Source organism: Podarcis erhardii, assembly GCF_964252035.2.
Source record: "Podarcis erhardii genome assembly, chromosome: 6".
Lineage (NCBI taxonomy): Eukaryota > Metazoa > Chordata > Lepidosauria > Squamata > Lacertidae > Podarcis > Podarcis erhardii.
In genome coordinates this window covers 100,248,738-100,273,036 of record NC_138510.1, presented here as the reverse complement: position 1 = coordinate 100,273,036, position 24,299 = coordinate 100,248,738, and the positions used below count along the sequence as shown (strand labels likewise).

At 43.3% G+C, this 24,299-nt stretch overlaps 2 protein-coding genes across 5 annotated transcripts in view; both read right to left on the bottom strand.

Moving 5' to 3' along the window:
- The window catches only part of ALDH9A1 (aldehyde dehydrogenase 9 family member A1), a 29,295-nt gene extending 20,585 nt beyond the window's left edge, over positions 1–8,710 (bottom strand). The window contains exons 1-2 of one of the 4 annotated variants that reach the window (XM_081867338.1): positions 8,570–8,710; positions 95–301 (exon numbers count right to left, since the gene is read on the bottom strand). In XM_081867338.1, coding sequence (XP_081723464.1) covers positions 95–275 — 181 coding nt within the window. In that variant the 5' untranslated portion in view covers positions 276–301; positions 8,570–8,710. Of the gene's footprint in view, positions 1–94; positions 302–1,490; positions 1,513–2,126; positions 2,210–2,275; positions 2,377–8,569 lie in introns of those variants that run through there. The other 3 variants (XM_081867340.1, XM_081867337.1, XM_081867339.1) reach the window with 3 other exon arrangements.
- TMCO1 (transmembrane and coiled-coil domains 1) lies at positions 4,176–24,181 on the bottom strand. The gene is made up of 7 exons (XM_081867400.1): positions 24,042–24,181; positions 22,493–22,570; positions 21,758–21,817; positions 20,721–20,767; positions 17,200–17,267; positions 8,570–8,714; positions 4,176–4,583 (listed from the first exon to the last, which is right to left on the bottom strand). Exons 1-7 carry the CDS (start codon positions 24,109–24,111, stop codon positions 4,485–4,487), a joined length of 567 nt encoding a protein of 188 aa, XP_081723526.1. The 5' UTR covers positions 24,112–24,181; the 3' UTR covers positions 4,176–4,484.
- Positions 24,182–24,299: the final 118 nt, after the last annotated feature.

Here is a 24,299-nt window from a genome sequence, read left to right as displayed (position 1 = left end):
AAATTGAAGTACTACAGAGTCTGGGGCGGGGATTCCAAAGCTGCACTCCCTGAAGCCCACACCCCCCCCCGAACATCCCCCTGGAGATAATTACCAGTTGCTGGTTCATACGTCTCCTCGCTGTGATCTCCGTCCACAGGCTCAAGGCGGGCCCCCTCTCGGTGGTTGAGGGGCTGCTGCAGCTGAAATGTGCCAGTGATGGTGCTCATTGCTGCACAACGGAGCAGACCAGGAAAACCAGGGAGAATGAGTAAGAAGCGGGGACTGTGAAGCATCTGACAGCTGGCAAGCAGGAACAAGGCTGCATTGGACAGAAGAGAGGCCTATCAACCTCTGCTCCCGTAAAGCAGCAGGCAAGGTGCCTGGGAATCCGCCTACTGCGGTGTCATTTATCTGAAAGATTTATATACTGCCCTCCATAGGGCTACCAGGACAGTTCACAAAAACAAGATAAAACACACTATCTTATCAAGTTTTACCCTTCAAAGAATTTCAAGCATGTCTATAAAACACAGAGCCATGTACAATCCACTTTTAAACCCTCCTATTATTTTACGCAATTGGCTACAGATTGTCCCCAAGAGATAGGCCACACAAATCAGCCAACAGAGGGAAGGCTCCTTTCACCTTGTGCCGAGTGAAACCCAGTTGCTCAGAGCCACGCCAGAGCTGTAGAGGAGCACTGTGGGAGAGGGCGTAAGCATGGCACCCGGAAAAATCAAAAGCAAGAGCAGCAAAAGCTTCCTGAAGACTCCTGCATCCATATGGGTGCTGTGTGCAGGGTGGCCCTCCAAACTGGTTCTGGAAGGGGTCAGGGGAAGCCCCCAGAACAGCCCATGGGGTGGGGGAGGGGACGGAGATTAGAGTACGGTGTTGAGAATCTTTTGCAAGCTGTTTTGAGGCTCCACAAATGATGCATCCTCATCCCCAGGAGTAGTCTCTAACTGCATGGGTGAAGGATTCAGGGTGGCCCAAAAGCTTCCTGTGGGGTGTATGCCCCTATCTCTTACTCTTTTTTTACAGTTTGTTCACAGAGCTAAAATTCCCAACACAACAAAGGTTTGAATGCACATTAAATGCATGGCTGTGGATGTGACTGGGTCAAATGTGATTCAATAGCATCTCACAGAGACACTAACACATCAAGGTGAGCGTCAAGATTTGGAGCAGTCCCAACATTATTTTAGTGTGCATACCCCCTATTCCTTCATCACTTCTATATATCACAATATCATGGGCAGGGGCACAGCCCCCTGGCAGGTTCTTCTTCTCAGAACCACATTTGGCCAGAGGCTATTCAATACTGTCTCATGGAAGACACTCTCCTGGAGCAAAGTTTTATTGTGGCCCTCAACTTATTTGGGGGGAGGGGGCACATAAAGTCCTTATCGTTTTCTACATATTTTAGTAATTATTGGTGGGAAGAGAGCAAAAGAAATGAGTTAAGGGAGTTTAAAGCATGAAAATCCATATGCTCAAGAGTATTTTACTTTGTTTCTTGAAGTTGGAAGTGCTTTTCTGTTTGTGCTTTGCTGATAAAACTCCAGAGGCGCAGAGAATATTTTTGGAATCTATGAAAGCTCACGCCATGACCAATTGGCTGGTCCTTAAAATACCACCAGGCTTGCTTTATAGCGCTTTAGGGGGGCAGGGGGGGGCTGCTTTCGGCCCAACCGAGGCAGCGCCGCCGAGCTCCCATTGCCTCCTCTGCAGCGGCCCCGCTTGGGGGGGGAGCGAGGTGGGGGCGCCAGGCGGAAACGCCCCTCTCTCTCCTTTAACCACCGAGGCCTCTTCGAAGCTGGCGGGGGGGGGGACTTAGAAACACCCCCCTTCGTGGTCGGGGGGGGGCGTCTTAACTCCTCGGGCAGGAGAAAGCGAGCAACCAACTGAACCACAGTGATGACAGCGGCCCTTGGCGCCCCCGGCCCAGCCGACGCCTCCCTCGGCGGGACGCCCTTCGCAGGCCCCGGCCAGGGAAAGGGGAGGCCCGGCGCGGAAGGCCCGGCGCGGCCTCCAAGCGCTTCTCCGGGCGCCGCCGCAGGCGAAGGGGCTTCCCGGCCCGCTGCCCTGGGGGCGCGGTGGGACCCCCCCCCCGTGGGACCCCCTCCCCCGCGACCCTCACTCACTCCGCCTCCTGGCAACGTCCGCGCAGCCCCGGGAGCGGCCGAGGGAGCAGGCAGGCGGGGCGGGGGGGCGGGGCGGGGCGGGGGGCGGCCCTTGGCGAGCGCGGCGCGGGAGGGGCCGCCAGGACCCCGCCCCCGCCCCGCCCCCTCACCTGAATCGGGCTTTCCTTTGGGGCAGAGAGAGGATCCAGGCACGTTTGAAGACTTGCGTGTTGAGGGGAAACCATCCGAGACACAGCAGCTCTTTTTGTTGCCCCCAAATTCGTGTCCCCGCAAACTGCGTCGTGCGCACTTTCTGCTGTCTCAATAGGGAGAATCTAGGCAGCGCAGTTCTCTACCCGTCTACTCAGAAATAAGAAATAAGCTGAGATCCATGAGACTCACTCCCAGGTAACTGCAACCTAAACCCGGTGCTCTTCTAAATGTATTTTTTTAGCAATTATATTAATGCATATCAAAAATGAATAAAAAGAAATGTTTGCACACAAGTTATTACAATAATGAAAACCTATTGTACAGTTGTATCTTATCTTGATAAGTGCGATAAAGCTCATTGTTATATAAACTTATTTGGCTGGTTATTAGTAGCTCTACTATAGGAAGTTAACTTATACTTTGTTATGGCAGTCCATATTGCTCTGAGATTGAAGGTGCACAGTGCTTTTTCCAATTTTACGCTGCGCAGTTTCGCAGCAATAAGATTTGTTACTATTTCCAAATCATTTAATACTGTGTTTTAAAGTATCCTAATAAAGTTCTGTGTTTGCAAGGCTATGATGCACTGTTCTCCTCTCCTCTCCAGGACCCTAAAGCACCCCTTATTTCAAATTAATTGAATTTGGGGCAGTTCAAGATGTTTTACATGATGCTGCTGGCAGATCTTTTTTTGCCAAAAGGTAGATTAACTACTGTAACTCTAGCTTCTGTTTACTGACCCAGTGAGGGGCAAACCCCCTTTCTAAAAAGAACCCTTCAAACTCTGATGTCTTTTCAAGAAGGTGTTGTCATGTTAAGGGTAAAGGGGACCCCTGACCATTAGGTCCAGTCGTGAGTGACTCGGGTTGCGGTGCTCATCTCGTTTTATTGGCCGAGGGAGCCGGCGTACCGCTTCCGGGTCATGTGGCCAGCAGGACTAAGCCGCTTCTGGCGAACCAGAGCAGCGCACGGAAACGCCGTTTACCTTCCTGCCAGAGCAGTACCTATTTATCTACTTGCACTTTGACGTGCTTTCGAACTGTGCTAGTTTGGCAGGAGCAGGGACCGAGCAACGGGAGCTCACCCCAGTCGCGGAGATTCGAACCGCCGACCTTCTAATCAGCAAAGCCCTAGGCTCTGGGGTTTAACCCACAGCGCCACCCGTATTAGGTGATTAAAATGTGATTTCTGATGGTCACATGGATAGCAAGGGCTCCATAACTTCTAAAATGAAAACACAAGCCAATACTTCACTGGTGCATGGCACTTGCTTCACCCAACTTTTGTTTCTAGCCTCATCCCCACCAGCTATACAGTCATATTGATTTTGTCCCTTTGTCTTCTGCTGAATCTTGCAAGCAGACACCTGGCTCGGCAGTTCCCTCCCATGATGTTGCAGCACCACCTGGTGCTCAAGTGGATTGGGGAAGAATTTGTCGTATTTGGAACCAACACAGAAGGAATCAGAACTGCGACCGTATGGGATGCAATGAAAGCTGTCATACAGGAAAACTGCATCAGCAAGACAGGAGACATGAAGAAAATGTGTGCCTGGGAAATGACCCATCTTGAGGTAGTTGTAAAACTTTTGGAGCAGCACTACAAATGGAGGAGACTGCTGGAGACTTGAAATCAAGCCGCCATTTGACTCAGCAGCAAGCCAAGCCCCCCTCAGCTGTCTCTTGACATCGCTTATATACAATGCTAATCTTTACCAACTGCAATCGAAAAACATCCAGGGGAAGCCAGTGGCTGAAACAAACCAGTGCTGCCGTTCTGCAGCTGTCGGGAGTTTGTGGAATAAAAGCCTCCCTCAGAATAGTGTCTGAGGTGAACTATATGAACTGGAAGCACAGAGACAAAACATTTTTTGTTTTATTTTCACTTTGGTAAAGGTAAAGGTTATTACACAAGAAACTACTGCTGCTTACTTCTAAGTCACACTTTTCTCATCAAACAGCACTCCATTTAATTCCACTAATATATTTCTCCACTGCCTCAGAGTAGTAAGTACAAGATCTAGCCCAAAGATGTGCTTCAGTGCTGATCTCTTTGCAAAACAAAGGTATGATAGTTACATAGGCAACATGTTCAGGAAGCCTTCTGTGCAATCCAGAGTTTCTTGTAAAGTCAGGATGTTTCGACTAGTGAGATGCAACTCTTATTTCAGGAGAACTTCCCAGATTGAGGTGGGGGGCCAAGGAATCCTCCAGCTTGCTTGGTGGCAGCTCGAGAAGGAGCCAAACCCAACAGCTTCTGAATATTCTGGCAAACAGGAGAAAAACACAAACTCACATTGGTTTGCTTTCGTGCAAGGGTGTGCATTGTTTAGGGCCCAACTGGGGTGATTTAGGGGTCTTCTCAGCATAGTCAGAACAGGGTCCCCACAAAGCCTTGTTGTATTTGTACTCTTCTATATGGATTAGCTCTATGCTTTGCCCACAGAGCACTGAAGAGCACAGCATTGGTCTTCACCAACTAAAAAAACTTTAAAGTTTTTAGAAAACTGTATTTTACTGCAAGCAAAGAAACAAACAAAACCAGAGTTCTTCCAAACTCTGCAAGGAGCATTCTAGACAGCCTTACATTGCCAGGCCTATCAAGAGGTGTGCAAGGTCTAGCACTGGAAAGGCTGGTGTAAAGTTGCAAGTTTTAAAAAATGCACACAAAAAATGCACCTTTTAATTGCTTAAAGGTAAGAAAGAGCAAGAGACAAACCCCCACTTTCAAAATATGAAACTGGGAGGCTCTGACCCTCCAATACACATTAAACCCCTAGAACCTTGTACTGGTTGAAAACCTCATTCCCCTTTCCCCAACCCTATTTCGAAGCCACTTTTCTCTTCTATTCTGCAGCCCCGCTTTGCTTCAAAGTCTACGCAGCTGCCTCCTCTCCTTTAGGGCAGCTCCCCTTGCACACAGGACACCTCCATGGGGAACCTCCTGCACCTGTCTCCTCCCACCAATTGCAACTACAAAGCACCCTTTACACCTTTCATCCAGTTATGAAGCTGCCACCCCCATCTGATTCTGCAGACCCTTTCTTTCGTCCCCTGGCTTTCATCTTTGTCCCCATTCCCATGCCTACCTCTTCCTTTATTGCACCCCATTTTTCACCTTTCCCTTTCCCCTTCCCCCCTCCTCACTCTTCTCAACTCTCTTGCTCCCAGACCGTTATCCTCTCTCATATTCTACGGCCCTCTTTGTGCACCCCCAATCGTTAAGTTTACTCAGGTAGACATTGCCCAGCAGTGTTTGCTTGTAGATTAAATGTATGTAATGTATGTTCAAAATTACTACACTGAACCTGGACCTTCATGTTGAAGACAACGCAGGGAACCAGGAGTGACACACATTGTATGAAGGTGCTATGGGATATTTGAGGGCTCTGCATTCTTGTGCACAAGGCAGCTGAGAAACAGAAGAGAGAACAGTGCAGCAAGAAAGGAGAGATGCTGAAAGGAAAAACGGGGCTATTTTAATCAACAGCAGAAGTTTGAGTAAAGCAGGGATGGACCTACACTAGTGGACTTCCCCCCCTCAAATAACGCCCCCCACCCAGCTGTAACAAGGAGAAACAGCAGAGATTACAACACAGAAACTAACACCAAAACACTTAACACAACAGAACCTTTCCAAACTGTACTCAGTCCTTCCTTCAAACTGCCACTTCCCCCACCACCCCCTGCTCTCTAACCTCTGCCATTATTTGAAATCACCACTTTCCCCTTCTTATTGATTGATTGAATTTATATACCACTCTATACCTGGAGGTCTCAGGGTGGTTCACAGAAAAGATCAACATAAAAACCACCAACTACTTCACCCCTACTCTACTCAAACCTCTGCTGAGGTTTAAAACCACCATTTTCCTCTCAGTGATTCCCTATACCCACTTCGCTCAAACTTCTGCTGTTGTTTAAAACAACTATCCTCTCTCTGTTTCTCCTTCCTGGCTCCCATGCCACAGCTGTTGCGCAACCAGCCTTGTCTTTGCTCCCCAATTTCACCCTGATATGCAAATCCAGGGTTGTGATGACACGCTCCCAAACCTCCAATGGGAGCTGTACAGTGATAGACCAGTTGAGATAAAATTAAAATAAATTATGGAGGAGAGTGAATCCTTTTTACTTCTGCCACAAAAGTCCCGTCTGCAATTGGGCATGTTTAATCCACTTTGGGGATAGCAAATTTCATTCATTTTGACCAAAATTCACAGCAGTTTTTAGATTCTACATTATGGTGAACAGGGATCGAGAGCTCTGTTTTATACAGAGTGACATGGAACCCCAAACACAGATCAAAGTGGAGGGAGCACAGAGTGACTCACACACATACAAAGCAAAACACTCCATTTCTTGTCCCACTACGTGTTTGAATTTTCTCAGCCATGCTAAAACTACTCTGTTACCAATAACTGCTTCTGGGACACATCACTGTGCTGCTTTAGCATAAACTTAAGATCTAATCATGCTACCACTTGACACAATCATATCAGCATTGCCCACCACTCCTGTTGTGAATGATAGTTTTGCCTATGGTTAAGCTCTAATTGAATTATCTCTGACTATACTTTTGCGCTCCATTCAACTCCAACTTTAAATTCTCCCAACCCCCATTTACACGGTATGTCTGCATATGTATCTGTATGACACCCCCCCCCAACAATAGAGCATCTCACCCTGTATGCATTTGATGAATGGGCTCTAGTCCATGAATATTTATGTTGTAATAAAACTGGTTAGTCTTTAAGGTTCTATAAATTAATCCATGCTAACAGAGGCAACTCAGTTATGGAAGAGGAAATGGGAACAATCTGCCTTGAGTCATTTTAATCAGCCAAATTGTCACATGGAGTGAGCAGAGGAAGAACAAACAAGGGACAGGATGTACATCTTCACACCCAGTCCAGATGCTGGTCAACTTTCACAGCCACTTAAGGGTCCTTGAAAAACAATCCATGCAGCACTTCACACCCTCAGCAGGAAGCAGGAAGAACTCCAAGGCAGGACTGACGTGCCAAGGGGACATGGAAACAGCACAGAGGAAGTTGCTTACTGCAGGGAGATATTTCAGGCAACCTCAAGCTCAAGTCAGGAGTGAGCAGTGTCCCAGCCAAGGCTCAAAACATTTCCTCAACATCAAAACATCCAAGGGCAAATCAATTGAGACCTAAGCTATTCACATCTCCTGGAGATCACCAGTGCAATGGCCTCAAACATTCCTCCCCAAAGTGTGAAAGAGTAAAATCTCTGCTACCCTCTTCCAATCAACAGTTCTGCAATACTGCAATGTCTCTTTAATGTACTTCCACTCATCAACAGATTCCAAACAATATATTATAATGTTTATACATTAATGTACACACATTTAATTTGCGTGCATTCAGCTTTATCCGCTTCTACAAAAAACAAAAAAGGGGTGGGAGTCCAGGGAAAAAAGACTGGCCGTCCCACCCACCCTGGCACTTGCTGTGTTTTGACTACCGTACATGCGATTTTGGCTTTTGCCGCTTTCCCCAGAATGTAGCCCCAGCATATTTTGTGGGGTTACTGTATTGCAATGTCTAATGGGACGGCCTCTGTGGTGCATGTGAAACTTTAGCCCATGCAGAATGAGGCACCTGTTAACCAGAGCCAGTTATTGGGGCCATGTTACTCTTCCGTTTAAACAGCTGCAATGGCTGCTGGTTTGTTTTCAGCACTAAGAACTAATGACCAGTTTAGGTAAAAGATCACTTGCTCTTATATGAGTCTGTAACTGCTAAGCATGTCCTGCCAATTTCTGAGTTGATTTTGGCTGTTTTTAAAATAGGAAGTACAAAGGCAAGGATACTGAGGACATGGACATGAAATACCATTCTTATAATACGAGACTTCAGATAAGCTTACAAACACAGTCAAAACAAAAATACTTATGCTAGTCATTTGTGGCCTCCAAAAATAAGGGAGAGCAGCACTCACTCATTTACAATAATCTGGAGACAATTCTTATTTGATACATGTGCCCCCTGAATGAGTGGTTATTTAATAAGCCCAAGAGAAAATATCAAGCTCATATGAATGAGTATCAAAATGGTGGAAGGTTAGGGGAAAGAAGGAAGAGAAGGCGGCTACGGCTGCATCTTTATATCACAGCATTGTAGTTGTGCCAGCCCTCTCTATCAATTATGATAAAAGTAATAAAATGTGAAACACTGTGTTCCCAACTAAGTTTCTGAATAAGGCAACCCTCCACAGAGTAGCACTTACCTGCCGAATAGACATAGTGCAGAGAATGTAGAGGAAGATGAAGGAACAATCTGTATAATCCTCACCCAGAAGATTACGATGGGACAAACCCTGGATGTAGGAAAGTGGCACAAAGGGGAGCTTGGCAACTACTCGGCCATCAAATCTGGGAAAAGCATACAGATGTACTTGGTTATCAGTACAAGTTGTCTGTGGTCCAGACTCACATTCTCCAAACAAGGCAGCAGATGGAGCATTTAAGCCAAACAGTGTAACATTCAATGCATAGCATGAAGAGGGCTGCCATATTTCAAAAAAGTGAAAACCGAGACACAAAAGTTGTTACTTTGGGGGGGGGGGGCGCAAAGTCATTGAGCTTTTGGAAATTCACCAAAATCTAGACTTCCAACATGGGTTGCCATACGTCTGGATTTTCCCAGACATTTCAGTGACTTCCGCCTGGACACGGTTTCCGACTGACATATTCTGGCTATATCCAGGAAATACGCTAAGGAATCCATCTTAACTAAAATCACTCAGAGGTACCAGATTTATGGTATTGTAAGAGCTGCTGAACTGAACTGACAGTTTGATCTTAGAGCTGTTTGTGCCGAAGTATGGAATACAGTGGTACCTCGGGTTAAGTACTTAATTCATTCCGGAGGTCTGTTCTTAACCTGAAACTCTTCTTAACCTGAAGCACCACTTTAGCTAATGGGGCCTCCTGCTGCTGCCACGCCGCCGGAGCACGATTTCTCTTCTCATCCTGAACCAAAGTTCTTAACCCGGAGTACTATTTCAGGGTTAGCGGAGTCTGTAACCTGAAGTGTATGTAACCCGAGGTACCACTGTAAGTCTGTAAACACATGCTGGTAGCCAAACCTTGGTTGTTTAACATAATCTGTTCTGGAAGACCACTCAACTTCCGAAACGTTCTGACAACCGAGGATCAAAGGGCAGCTGGCAAAGTCAATGGAGAAAAAAGAAAAAAAACTCCCCAGAAGCCATTCGGTTTCTGAAAAACGTTCGAAAACCGGAGCATTTACTTCTGGGTATTCAGAGTTTGGGAGCTGAAATGTTCCAAAACAGAGCCGTTCGGGAACTGAGCTTTGACTGTAGTAAAACTTACCCAGAAACAATCCGATTGTGAAGAGTGTGCCACCAGGAACCTTAAGCCACTGGAATACTACAAGGACTACAGGAAATTTGTAGCTCCCAGGTGAAAACACCAAATTTAACTATATTTAGTATTTGGTTCAAAGCAGATTAGTCCTCTCCTGATTAGAGCAACCACAATTTCTTTAGGTGTACAGAGATAAAGAAAAAACCTTTTGTTTACTTCAGCCGAGACCACATAACACCGGTCTTGAAAGACCTACATTGGCTCCCAGTACGTTTCCGAGCACAATTCAAAGTGCTGGTGTTTGTTCAGAACTGACGAAAATAGTGCTAGATCTTAAAGGTAAAACACAGAACCTAGAGGAAGCTCAGAAAAAATTACAAAATGAAAATAGAGAGTTGAAAAAGGAATGCGATAAGATAAGGAAAGAAACAGCAGATCTGAAAGCACAGCAGGATTCAACTTTGGACTCTATTGCGATGTTGCAAATGCAGAGAAGGGAGAATACCCTAAGATTCAGAGGACTAACGGAGGACGCAGAGGAAGCAACTGAGAAAAAAATCTCAAAAGAGCTAGCAGCTTGGTTAGACCTAGAAGAAGCAGAAGTAGCACAAAAAATAGAAAAAGCATTCAGAGTCAAATCTAATGTAGCAAAAGTAAACAACTGGCCGGCTGATTGTTTAGTCTCTTTTAACTCTATGGATTTCAGAAACAGAATTTTACAAGCTAGTAACAAGAAGAAATTTCAATCAGAAGGAAATGATATTATCGTCCACAAGATTATTCCAAATCGGTTGATAAAAAAGAGAGAAGCTTATAGACCTCTGGCCGAGGCATTAAAGGCAAAGGCAGTGGACTATAGGTGGGAGTACCCGGAAGGCATCTCTTTTTTCTTCAAAGGGAAACGTAGAAAGTGCCTGTCGGCATTAGATGCAGACAAGTTCTGGAGAAAGTACCGAAAAGACCTCGGAGGAAAACGGCAATTGTTGGGAGAATCAGAGGATATTGAACAAACAGTTGAGAGTTAGGAGACAGATCTAAGAAGGGAATTTATTAAATTATACTGAGGCCTTGAATGTGTAATTTTATTATTATTTTTTTAAACCTGTTGACATATCATAAGAAATAAAGTATGGATTATAAATTTATTACTTGGAATGTAAATGGATTAAATGAAAAATCAAAAAGGAACAAGGTGGAACATATTCTGGTTAAGCAAAAATATGATCTAATCTGTCTGCAAGAAACTCATGTAGCGGAAAAACATAAAAGAGTATTAATAAATAAGAGATTGGGGCTTGAGTTTATTGCATCAAGTAAAGAAAAAAAGAGAGGGGTGGTAATTTATGTAAAACCTCAGCTGGAGCCAAAACTGCTTTATAATGATGAAAAAGGCCGAACAGTGATTATAGAGGTTAAGATCAATAATGAAAAAGTGATAGTTATTGGAATCTATGCACCAAATGAAAGAAAATCCGAATTCTATCAATTCCTGGAAGAAAAAGTCATAGAATATATAGGGGAAAAAATTATATTATTAGGAGATTTTAATGGAGTAGTCAATCCAAACATGGACAGGACAATAAAGAAGAAAGAAAAGAGGCAGAACAAACTCCCAACTACATTTTTCCAACTAATAGAACTCCTGAATTTGTTCGACGCTTGGAGGTTTAAGAACCCAACAGAGAAAGAATTTACACATTACTCAGAGCCACATAAATCGGCGGGACGAATCGACGCGATCTGGACAACAAAGGATTTATTAAATAATATTACAAAAGCAGAAATCCACCCAAGGACAATTTCTGACCACAGCGCGGTCTGGGTTAACTTTAAAGGAAAAGAAGAAAAGGTTAAAAGGTGGCAACTTAATGAGAGTATGTTAAACGATGAAAAAATTGTACAGAAGGCCAAGCAAATCTTAGAAGAATATTTTAAGTTTAATTTAAATCAAGGAGTAGATCTAGAGACGGTTTGGGACGCGGGTAAAGCCGTCATAAGAGGCTTCTTTATACAACAAAACGCATTCCAAAGGAAAATAAAGGAGAAGAAGAAAATGGAGATCTGGGAGGAAATTAGAAAAAAGGAAAGGATCCTTTTCCAAAAACCAGATGATGAACCAATTAAGCAAAGTATAAAAATCTTACAGACGCAATTCTCCATGATAATAAATGAAGAGATAGAATGGAAGATAAAATGGTTGAGACATAGAAACTTTGAGTTTGCAAATAAACCTGGTAAACTTCTGGCCTGGCAATTAAAGAAGAAAAAAGAAGATAGAATTATCAATAAAATTAAAATTGAAGACAAATGGATTCAAGAACCTAAGGAAATTAGTAAAAACTTTGCTAGTTTTTTCGGAAAACTATATAATGAAGGTCCAGAGATTCTGGAAAAAATAATTGATTATCTGGGCAAAAATAAACTACCAATAATACCTAAGGAAAAAACTGAAATCTTGAACTCACCAATAACAGCTATGGAGGTGCAACAAGCTATACAGAGATCAAAATTAGGAAAGACACCGGGCCCAGATGGTCTTCCAGCTAATTACTATAAAAAGTTAGAACAAGCATTATTTCTTCCCATGAAAGACCTAATGAATAATATTCTGGCAAATGGAAAACTTCCGAAAACCTGGAAGGACAGCTTTATTACTCTTATCCATAAACAAGGAACAGAAGCCTCAAACATGGCCAATTACAGACCCATTGCACTGCTAAATAATGATTACAAGATATTTGCAGACATTCTTGCAAATAGATTAAAAATGGTGCTGAAAGAGATAATTCATAAAGATCAAACCGGATTTCTTCCCGGACGATTTATGCAATCCAATATTAGATGTGTGATTAATGTATTAGAATATTTGGATATTAAAATTGATAAACCAGCAGCTATTATGTTGGTAGACGCTGAAAAAGCTTTTGATAATGTGTCCTGGAAGTTTATGAAAAAATTAATGGAAGAAATCGGACTGGGAGAAAATATTTGTAAAGGAATAAATGCCATCTACTCAGAACAATATGCAAAATTGATCATCAACGGAAGAATTACTGAGGAATGCAAAATAAACAAGGGAACCAGACAAGGCTGCCCACTGTCTCCACTGATATTTATCTTGGTGATGGAAGTATTGAACAATCAGATAAGAAGGGATCAGCTTGTTAAAGGCATCACTCTGGGAAACAAAACATATAAAATTAAAGCTTTCGCGGACGATCTACTCGTTATGACTGAAAACCCTAAAGAAAGTCTGAAAAGAGTGTTGGAAATGATTAAAGAATTTGGAGAAGTGGCAGGCTTTAAGCTGAATATTACAAAAACAAAAATGCTTGTCAAAAATGTAACCGCAGAAGAAAAGGACGACTTAGAAAAAATATTGGGCTTGAAAATCTCTTCCAAAGCGAAATACTTGGGTATTTGGATCACCCCTAAGAACATAAACTTATTTCAGGACAATTACACCAAAACTTGGCTAGAGATTAGAAAAAACTTGGTAACCTGGAGTAAACTAAAATTAACATTTCTCGGTAGGATTTCCATTATAAAGATGAATGTGCTTCCAAAATTAATCTTTTTATTTCAAATGATTCCGATACTTGGTGAAGCAGGTTGTCTCAAGATATGGCAAAGAGAAATTTCCAAATTTTTGTGGGAAGGGAAGAAACCCAGGATTAAACACCTGATCTTAATAGACATAAAAGAGAGAGGAGGCTTTTCCCTACCCGACCTAAAACTTTATTATGAGGCAGCCTGTTTCACCTGGTTAAAAGATTGGTGCACGTTGCAGGATCCGGACCTCCTGGACCTGGAAGGTTTTGACAACCGTTGGGGATGGCACGCCTACCTAATATATGGAAAAGCGAAAATCCATAAAAATTTTACCAACCATATAATAAGAAAGTCACTCTTTGCTGTATGGGAAAAATATAAAAACCTGATGGAGCCTAAAGTCCCGTGGTGGACTTCTCCAGTAGAAGCCATAGCAGTAAAACGGAAAAATACTCAGGAAAGCTGGCCAACATATAAAATACTTCTAAAAAATGAAGATAACCAAATAAAATTAAAAAAATTTGAGGAAATAAGAGAACACATTTCAGACTGGTTCCAATACCATCAGCTATTTGAAAAATTTAAATCTGACAAACAAAAGGGGTTCTCAGTAGAAACTTCCCGATTCGAATCTGATCTTGTAAATTCTAAAAGAAAAACTCTTTCCAAAACTTACCGACTCCTCCTTGACTGGACAGTCAAGGAGGAGGAGGTAACAGTGGCAATGGTGAGGTGGTCTCAGGATTTTGGCCATTCAATAACCATGGCCCAATGGGAAAATTTATGGAAGATCAACTGGAAATTCACAAATTGTTACACGATTAGAGAGAACTTTCAAAAAATGCAACATCGATGGTATCTAACACCATGGAAACTCTCAAAAATGTATAAAAATGTGTCAAGCAATTGTTGGAGATGCGGAGACTCAGGAACATTCTACCATATGTGGTGGACATGTAGGAAAATACAGGTATTCTGGGAGAGTATACACGCAGAACTGCAAAAAATTCTAAAGATCTCATTCAATAAAAAACCAGAGGCCTACCTCCTGGGAATAACAGATTTGGATATTCCACAAAAGAGGAAGGGTATCTTTTTATATGCGACGGCGGCAGCAAGAGTTTTGATCGCAGCAAAATGGAAGAGTAATGAAATCCCCTCTATACAAGATTGGATCCAAAAGCTGACAGAATATGCCGAATTAGATGGTTTATCAGAAAAAATAAAGAATAAATCCAAACAGGAATTTGTTTCTAAATGGGAGGTTTTCAAAGAATATCTGAAAAACAAATATAGTAGTTTAAATTCTGTTGCAGCATTCGAGGAACTTCAGTAATAGTTGCTAGGTAGAGAGAAGAAATTAGATTTATTGAGAATAAGTTTAATTATGAAAAAAAATGTGTATTGGCAATAAGTAATTTGAACTTGAAATATGGAATAGACGGGAAGTTGGGTCTTTAGTGTTAAGACCAATAGATGTTTTATTGTTTGTCAAGAAAATTACGCGTCTATGGTTATTTTTGTAATTTGTGTGTAATTTGATACTTGTGGGGGGGTTTTTTGTGTGTGTGTTTTCTTGTTTTTTCTTGTTGTATAAATAAATATTTAAAAAAAAAAAAAAATAAAAAAAAAAAAAATAAAAAAAAAAACAAAGTGCTGGTGTTGACCTTTAAAGCCCTAAACGGCCTCGGCCCAGTATACCTGAAGGAGCGTCTCCACCCCCATCGTTCTGCCCGGACGCTGAGGTCCAGCGCCGAGGGCCTTCTGGCGGTTCCCTCATTACGAGAAGCAAAGCTACAGGGAACCAGGCAGAGGGCCTTCTCGGTAGTGGCACCCGCCTTGTGGAACGCCCTCCCATCAGATGTCAAAGCGATAAATAACTACCTGACATTCAGAAGACATCTTAAGGCAGCCCTGTTCAGGGAAGTTTTTAATCTGTGATATTTTAGTGTATTTCTGGTTTTTATGGAAGCCGCCCAGAGTGGCTGGGGAGGCCCAGCCAGATGGGCGGGGTACAAATAATAAATTATTATTATTATTATTATTATTATTATTATTATTATTATTATTATTATTATAGTACTTCAGAGCCCCAACCCTCTGAGGTATACAGATTGAAGGCTGTACAACTTTTTTACAGATTGAAGACTGTACAACTGTGTTTTGGAGCTGAGCTCAGATCGCTCAGGTCCAATATCGTCACTCAGTGTTCAGATCCTTTAACAGAAGGAGAGCAACAGCACGTAAAATAAGGGACAAACTTCTTAGAAATCAATTAACCAAACTGGGTTTTGAAAACATTTTATGAGTTTCCAAAGGGGAACGAAGTTTCTTCCAGGCTCTACTTATACAGAGGAGAAAAGAAACTTGTGTATTTTAAGCTCCTGGCAGGGAGAGAAGTGCATAATGCTCCTTAACCAAGGTTACTGTGGGGACAAATGTAGATGGTGGACTCTAGGCATCGGGCTAACTAGTTTCCAACTGCATGTCCTATAGTGCATTGCTATATGAAGCTCTCTCTCATTTTCAGCAGGTGCTTCTGGTACTGTAAACTCTTAAATGAGTGTTTCTTCCTGCAGAGTTAACAATACAAGGAGCTGCACTTCCAGTAAGTGCCAACTGGAGAGCAAAGGAATTTTTGGCAGAACAGATAGGAACGGATGTTTATCTCCCTCTGACATTGTTGTGATAATCTACGTGGTTCCTGTCTTCGTTTCTGGACACAGCTAAAAGAAAAAATATCAGGAAGTGCTACAGGGTATGGGCCCCATGCCTTTTACATTGTTAGGGAAGAAAGATGAATGTAGGAATTTAATCTAATTATAAAAATGAATATGACTAAGTCACTTTGAGAGTTCTTACAAAAACTCACTTTTAATATAATGTAAGAAATACCCTGCTGGAACAGACCTAAATCTAGTCCAGCATCTCAAAGTCAAGGTCTTTCTTAATAAAGCTCACTGAGTAGCCTGACCAGATTACTTGATCTCAGCCTAGCTCATCTCACAGAAATGCTGGGGAGATAAATGAGAATTGAAAAGCACCTTTTCTACTATGAAAAGATACCAAAATTACCAATGAGAATCCATATTGCTAGTGTGAGGAGCTCTCAGCTAATTTCTGCTAGAACCGTAACACTGAATATTTGGGATAAAAGTAGAAGATTGAAGTTTACTGCAAATAGAGAGATGCATATGTTTGACCAAAAATCTTGCTGGAGTCTGAGCTGAAATTCAAGAGCCAGTGCAGACAGACAGCTTATGAGTGTATGACATGGGAATTAATGGGAAGTCACAGTGGCTACTTCTATTATTTGGAAAACTGCAACTTTCCCCTGCAATCATGAAAATAGCTCTGTGATCTTCCACAGGTCCTATGTCACACATACACAACTCAGTTTGTGGGAGATGGCAGTCAAATATAACTATGCATGCCTGCTAGTTAGTGAATGAAGGGGTTAAGGACCAGAGCTGTATGGCTAGATAGACTCGGGTCACACCCACTCTCCTCTGCAGAGGAAATTAAGCTTCCTATCCTCTTCTTTCCACCCCCCTTTATATATAAATTCCTCCACACACACACCAACCGCTTGCAAGAATGGCTATTGCACAGCTGCAACCATGTCTGCACCAACACTGTTTCCTTTTATGCTAATTCCATGCAGTTCCCAGGAAGGCACAGTGAGCTATGGAAAACATATACAGTATACTTGCAACTTATGCGCATTTAACTTGAGCATATTCAGCTTTATGCGCATGGCAAAAAAATAAAAAATTACAAAGGGGGTGGGTGGGAAAAAAACTCTGGCAGTCCCACCTGCCATATCACCCAATGTGTTTTGGCTATATACAGTTTTGGCACTGGGCGCTTACTGTAGCCCCGACATAAGTTGTGGGCTCACTGTACCCTGAAGGAAGAAGAGAACATAGAGCATTGTGAACAGTTCTTAAAGAAAAGAAGAGTGGTAACCACTTACATGGAATTGAACATTCCCATCAGAGCAGTGAAACAAAAACCAATTGCAAACATGGACTTCATGCGAACCTGCAGTCAAAAGAACAATTGAGGACCCATATTAGTGTCTAGCAAATGCAAATTCAATGGAGAGGAAAAATTGGAGAAGTGACTATCGCCACTGAGTGTCTCCTCCCACAAAAACTGATGAATCAACTGGGATGTGCATATGCATTATCTGGAGCCACTAAATAGTCAACCTTGGTGAGGCCATTGGATGTTTATGGAGTCCTCAGCCCAAAGGCTACAGAAGGTTAGACCAGGAAATGTAGTAGCACAGGGGTCGGCAAGGCTTACCGGGCATGGGCCGGATCACTCCCGCGGAGATGCTCTGTGGGCTGGACCGGCGCAGCGCAACGCCAGAAATCGCATCTGCGCATGTCCGCAGTGCCAGAAATTGCTTCTGCACATGCCAAGATGCAGAAAATTGCACCTGCGCAGAAGCGATTTCTGGTGCCGTGGACATGCGCAGACACTATTTCTGGTGTCTGGGCATGTGTAGAAGTGATTTCCAGAACCACGGAAGAGAGTCCCTGTGCTGTGCTGCGCCGGTTTAGAGCAGTGCGTGGGGACTCACCAAGTGGGCAGCTCGGTTTGGGGGCGGCTTTTGGGCTGGTTAAGCGACCCTCATGGGCTGCTTCCGGCCCATGGGCCTTAGGTTGCTGACCTCTGTACTAGCACTTGACTTCCAGATGCCAACTTGCTCTCAGTCTAAGTGAAGCAAAGTAGATTTTAAAAACTTAACTGGCTGGCAAAACTAACACAGCATTAGCATTCATTAAATTGTCTAACTATGGTTGGCTCCATTCAAAGCAGCCATCCCTATTTCTATTTTAAGGGCTCAGGTCAGCAGTGAAGGTCGCCAATAGCTTGCCTCCTAACCTATCAGTAATGCTGACTCTAAAAAAAACAAGTAATGGCCTCATTTTATGCATCTTCCCTGCTCTTTTTTATTATGAGTTAGCATCTTTTATCCTGAAGCTCACACTTGGTTCCTAATTAATAGGAAATGTTGAGCTGACCTTTTGCATCTGTGGCATTGGCATTCATGAGACTGGGCCATTTTGTTGGCACATGCTCAGAATATGATTGCTTACTAGGTCTCAATGAGAAGTTTTTCTTCCTTCATAAGAGGTGTGTCCCGTCTTAATATGCTGCTGGGACTGACATGCACTGGTTTCCCAATCCCAGTCTTTGAACCACTGCATCCTGTAACTTGCCCCTTCTTCCTGCCGAGAGCCCACTGTTTACCAACTAGCATCAGTCTCCCATTCCACAGGGGAAGGACTGGGGGCAGGGGTGGTGGTGGTGGGAGATGTGCTTTACTGTAGACTGCTCATCGTTTGGCGTATCCTCCTCATATTCCAACACCATACCTGGGGCACGGATGTCAGGACTCATGACATACAATTAAATGCATCATGTAGTTGCATAGGTATTGTACCGCTGACTACCTTAACCCTACAGTTAGCAAATGGGAACCAAAACATTACAAGCCACTTAAGGAGTTTCAAATAAGCTATCCTTCACTAGTTGCCCAAGTACAATTCAAGTGTCAAACTTCACTACAACCTACAGAACTCCTTACTTCCCCAAGAAATCCATGGTCACCACATGCAACTATTTAGAGGTGTTCCGGGGGTGGGGTGGTCCAGCAAGTCTATAAAGGTCATCCTAGGATTCTCTGCCAGATCTCAAAAATACCTTCCATTGTTGTCTGCACAAAAACCAAGCATTCCAATCATATTAGTGTTGATCCTTATTTAAAGTTCTGAAACTTGCTTATGTCATACAAATTAGGGAAGGTATAAAGAAATGTATAGGAAACATTAAAACCTTCAATTATTCCCCCAGTACTGGTATAGATACATCAGTACTGGTATGGGTACACTGAATGATAGGTTAAGGATGCCAAGATTTATCCAGTCCAACTCCCTGCAATGCAGAAATCACAGCTAGATATTAGTTGTATTAGATGTTAACTATATAACATAACGGGTGTTATGGGTGCAGGGACGCGGGTGGCGCTGTGGGTAAAACCTCAGTACCTAGGACTTGCCGATTGTATGGGCGGCGGTTCGAATCCCCGTGGTGGGGCGAGCTCCCGTCGTTCAGTCCCAGCTCCTGCCTACCTAGCAGTTCGAAAGCCCTCTTAAGTGCAAGTAGATAAATAGGGACCGCTTTATAGCGGGAAGGTAAACGGCGTTTCCATGTGCTGCGCTGGTGGTGGCTTGCCAGCTGCAGCTTCGTCACGCTGGCCCCGTGACCCAGAAGTGTCTTTGGACGGCGCCGGCTCACGGCCTCTAGAGCGAGATGAGTACGCAACCCTAGAGTCGGACATGACTGGCCCGTACGGGCAGGGGTACCTTTACCTTTTTATATAACATAACATGGGGCATGGGTGGCGCTGTGGGTTAAACCACAGAGCCCAGGACTTGCCAATCAGAAGGTCGGCGGTTCGAATCCCCGCAACGGGGTGAACTCCCGTTGCTCGGTCCCTGCTCCTGCTAACCTAGCAGTTCGAAAGCACGTCAAAGTGAAAGTAGATAAATAGGTACCGCTCCGGCGGGAAGGTAAACGGCGTTTCCGTGCGCTGCTCTGGTTCGCCAGAAGCAACTTAGTCACGCTGGCCACATGACCCGGAAGCTGTACGCCAGCTCCCTCGGCCATTAAAGCAAGATGAGCGCCGCAACCCCAGAGTCGGTCACGACTGGACCTAATTTACCTTTAAATGGGTCCCTTTACCTTATATAACACAACAGTGTTGTTTAATTAATGCATGCAATTACATACATAATGTATACATAATGTATGCAATTAAAACTGGGTTTTAATTGACATTTTGTACTAACATTATATAATCTTTTGGTCAATTTAATATTTTGTTAATATCTTGAATAAAAGCATAAAAACAAACTGAACACCAGGAACTATAAGTAATAAGTAATGTTTTTTCAATAGCATCTGCAATAGCAGATAATGTAGCAGAAGAGGTAAACTGCACAGCAAGTGGCCAAGGGTGGTGCCAACTGGGCATAGAATCCAAGCCTGGCAGGAGCCTCTGTGCAACAGGTGAGAGAGACAGGAGCACGGGTGTTCTACTGCCTAAAAGAACATCAAGCAGGTGGAGTTGGCTGACAGACAATACTTCACAGGCATTAGTAATGGAAAAGTGAAATGTTGCATTAGTTGATGGTAGCTGTTGATTTTTTTCCTTTTTCTTTATGGTAGCTGTTGCCTAGTTTTCATATAAACTCATCATCACTTCAGTTCACTTCTACCGATCATCTATTTCTTAAGTGTTGCATCCCACAGAGATAGTGGAATTTGGTCTCACTTCCTAGTTGTAATGTCTGCAGGTTAAACACACTGCTTTTCTGAAAAGCTGCCCCAGTTCCTACTCCTTATTATTACTTTCTTCATCTAGGAATCACTTTCCCAAAGGGATTTACAATAAAGGTTTACTTTGCTCTGTTTCCTCACCATTGACAGATCCCTGTTGTTGTTCTTCAGCTTCTCCTCCTGCCTCTCTGAAAAAGAGAAACAAATGATTGCAGGCCACAAAGTCAAGAACTTGCTCCCAATAAGGTTGTAAGGGACTTACAGCAGGAAAACAGCAACAAAAAGGCATACTGAAAGTCTGAGGCATGTAAAGGTCACCAACCCACTTCAGGTGCTCTGACATTCAATACAGATAGTAGCAATCCTGTTCCTCCCCATGGAAGCTCAAGAGCGTTTCTCAATACAAACTATCCAAATAATGCAAAACTGTATACAGTACAGTGGTACCTTGGTTTACAAACTTAATCCGCTCCATTCTTAAACAAAGCTTAAACCATTCTTAAACTTAATCCGCTCCATTCTTAAACAAAGCGTTCTTAAACCAAGGCGTGCTTTCCCATAGAAAGTAATGGAAAACGGATTAATCCGTTCCAGATGATGAAAAACAACCCCTAAAACAGCAATTTATCATGCATTTTACTATCTAATGAGTAATGTAATGAATTACATGTTCTTGATTGATTGATTGATTGATTGATTGATTGAATAAATAAATAAATAAATAAATAAATAGAAATAATAACAAGTTTTCAGGGAGCACAGTTTAAGAGCTGATCTCATACTGCATGATTTATAGAAGGAACTTGATTTTTTTCAACAGAGTGTGTGTGAAAACCACTTCCCTCACTCCCTCATGAAACTGTCTGAACTAGGGGTCAGCAAACTTTTTCAGAAGGGGCAGGACTATATTTTGAAAAAATATATGAACTAATTCCTATGTCCCAGAGATGCATTTTAAATAAAAGCACACATTCTACTCATATAAAACACCAGGCAGGCCCCACAAATAACCCAGACATGCATTTTAAATAAAAGGACACATTCTACTCATGTAAAAACACGCTGATTCCTGGACCATCTGCGGGCCAGATTGAGAAGGCAATTGGGCCAGATCTGTCCCCTAGGCCTACCCACTCTGAACACTGAAACATGACAAACCATGTAGCCCCCAATGTTACCTATTTTCTTTTTCTGCTGTCGGCCAGCTGATTCTGTAATAGTTTCCTTTTTCTTTTCCACTGCAGAGATAAAACAACACAGTGAGTTTTTTCATAAAGAAAACGGTTCCTCTTCCCATTGACCCTCAGGCCTCATAGAAATCTCTATAACAAAAATCAGACCAACAGGTATGGCAAGCAAGAGCTGAAAAGCAATTAATAATGGTGAAATGCTTATTTTTGCCTAAATTATATTATTATAAGGCTTCAATTCTATACTGGTTTAGCTGTGTTGAAATTAATGGGTCTTACTTCTGAGCAGACATGTTTAGGATGGTGCTGTAAGTGTCCAGAAGTGAAAGCCTCCAGAATGGAGTTCATATTGTAACATAAGCTTTATGAAGCAAAAAATACTGATTTTTCTTTTTTAAAAAACACCAACTTTGCTGAGCTTCCTGCTCACATTTACTCCCTTTTAAAAGTTTTATCTCTATGCCTATTTAAAATAATACATCATGGATCTGATGGAGCCGACACTAGGCCACAAAAGCTCATGAAGTGTTTCACATTAATACACAGCCCATGACTATTAATTTATCAGCCATATAACTGCATTCTCTGGGTGGTTTACAGACAAATCCATGATGAGGGATCCATTTATTTCAAGATAAAGCAGTTAAGCTCAATTTAAAGAAATATTGCCCAGAATTGGAGTGTTGATGGATAAGACAAGCTCCATCATGCATTTGAACTTACATTTTTTACTCTGCTTCTCCACTTCTGCTTTCAGCCGCTTGTACTTGTCTGTTCTATAAACTAGCACCCATGTTATGCCTGAAACAAATAGCACAATAATCAGGAAACAGAATAACCGATGTATCTACAAAGCGCTCAGCATAGCTGGCAGAGGACTTCCAAACCCAGTAACTTGAGGCCTAGTAGCTTACGGTCTCCTTCCTACAACTGCAGTACCATGAGTTACAAGCTATTCCCAAACTGATTCCACCAGCCCAGTGACAGCATGCATGACTCAACCATCATTCACAAAGTCAGAGGTGGGAGCCCCTAGCAACTGATGTCACTTTCCAAGAGAGATGAAGCCCATTGCCCATCATGGTAGGTCTTGTGAGCACATGAACTTTGAGATATTGATGGTGCTTTAAAACAGGCTTTGGTGCATGAGTAGGAGCATCTGAAAATAACAGACTGGGATTTTCAGTTGGACTGCAAGCATCAACATCACCACTGCTTCTGAAAGTGCCATGTACATTCCCTGCACCCAAGTTACAGAATGGCAAGAAGACACCATTGTAACCATTGCAGGTGCTAGTGCAACAGTAGCTGCAGTACAGTGGTACCTTGGTTCTCAAACTTAACCCGTTCCAGAGGTCCGTTCCAAAACCAAGGCACACGTTCCCATGGAAAATAATGGAAAATGGATTAATCCATTCCAAACTTTTTAAAAACAACCACTAAAACAGCAATTTAACATAAATTTTACTATCTAACGAGACTAATAATCCATAAAATGAAAGCAATAATGTACTGCAGTCACACAATCCATCAATCTGTAGATGAACTGGGTTCCACACAGTCACAAAAAAGAGCCACAAAAACGCAATATAAATAGCAAAAACAGACCTCAGCGTAACACCCAAAATGGAGCACGTCCGGCTTCCGTAAGAAGATCGCAAACCAGAACACTTATTTCCAGGTTTGCAGTGTTTGGGTTCCAAGTTGTTTGAGAGCCAGGGTACCACTGTACAGAGAAAGAATTCAAGGACAGTCCACAACTCTCCCCGCCCCGCCCCCGGCGCAAACTGGCATTCATTGGTTTGGCTACATAAGGATCTAGAATGAAGTCACAATTAGTATATACTAGGATGGCTTAATCCACTCCTGAAGGTGAAGTGCTGCAACTCGATGGACAGGCTTCATGTTGGGGAGGGGCAGAATCTAAGTTGGTTAAGTATTTTTCTTGATTTACTTGATGCAGCTGCCCCCCTGCTCATGTGCAACTCAGCTCCCTCCCTGGCAGGATTTTTTTATAGTATTTGGAAATGTCAACTTGAGGCATTCAAAGCATGTTGCGAGGCTGTTGCCGAGGTGGGGCGGCGAGATTCCTGCGCCTCTCAGAACTACGAGGACATGTAGGTGGATCCCTTTGTCTGTCCCTGCAGAATGGGGAGAGCTCCGCTGCCTCTGCCGCCCCACGGCTGCCAGCTGGTCTCTCCCAGGGAGGCTCGAGCAGAGGCGAGCCCTCTCCGCCCCGCAACACCCTCGCCCGGCCCGGGGCTCCCCTCACCCTCGGCCAGCAGCGCCGTGCACACCGAGATGAAGACGATGAGGACGGTGTCGGCGAACATGGTGCTCATCTTGGGCGGCCGGAAGTTGGGCCCAACCGGAAATCCGCGAGGCGCTCTCGAGACACGCGCCGCTCTGCTGCCGGCCGAGGCCCTCCGGGCGGTTAGTCGAGCCTGTCCTCGGTCTCGACAGCGCAGAGAACGCGGCTCTCGCTCGGCCAATCGCAAGCTTCCCCTGCCCGGACGCGGGGGAGGGACGG

Excerpts from the sequence above, each read along its gene's own strand:
- TMCO1 (XM_081867400.1), bottom strand. The coding sequence starts at position 24,111 with ATGAGCACCATGTTCGCCGACACCGTCCTCATCGTCTTCATCTCGGTG. Across the intron at positions 22,571-24,041 it reads CACGGCGCTGCTGGCCGAGG|GCATAACATGGGTGCTAGTT; the intron begins GTGAGGGGAGCC and ends TATTTGTTTCAG. Across the intron at positions 4,584-8,569 it reads GCACTATGTCTATTCGGCAG|AATATTCAGAAGCTGTTGGG; the intron begins GTAAGTGCTACT and ends CCTGTTTGCCAG.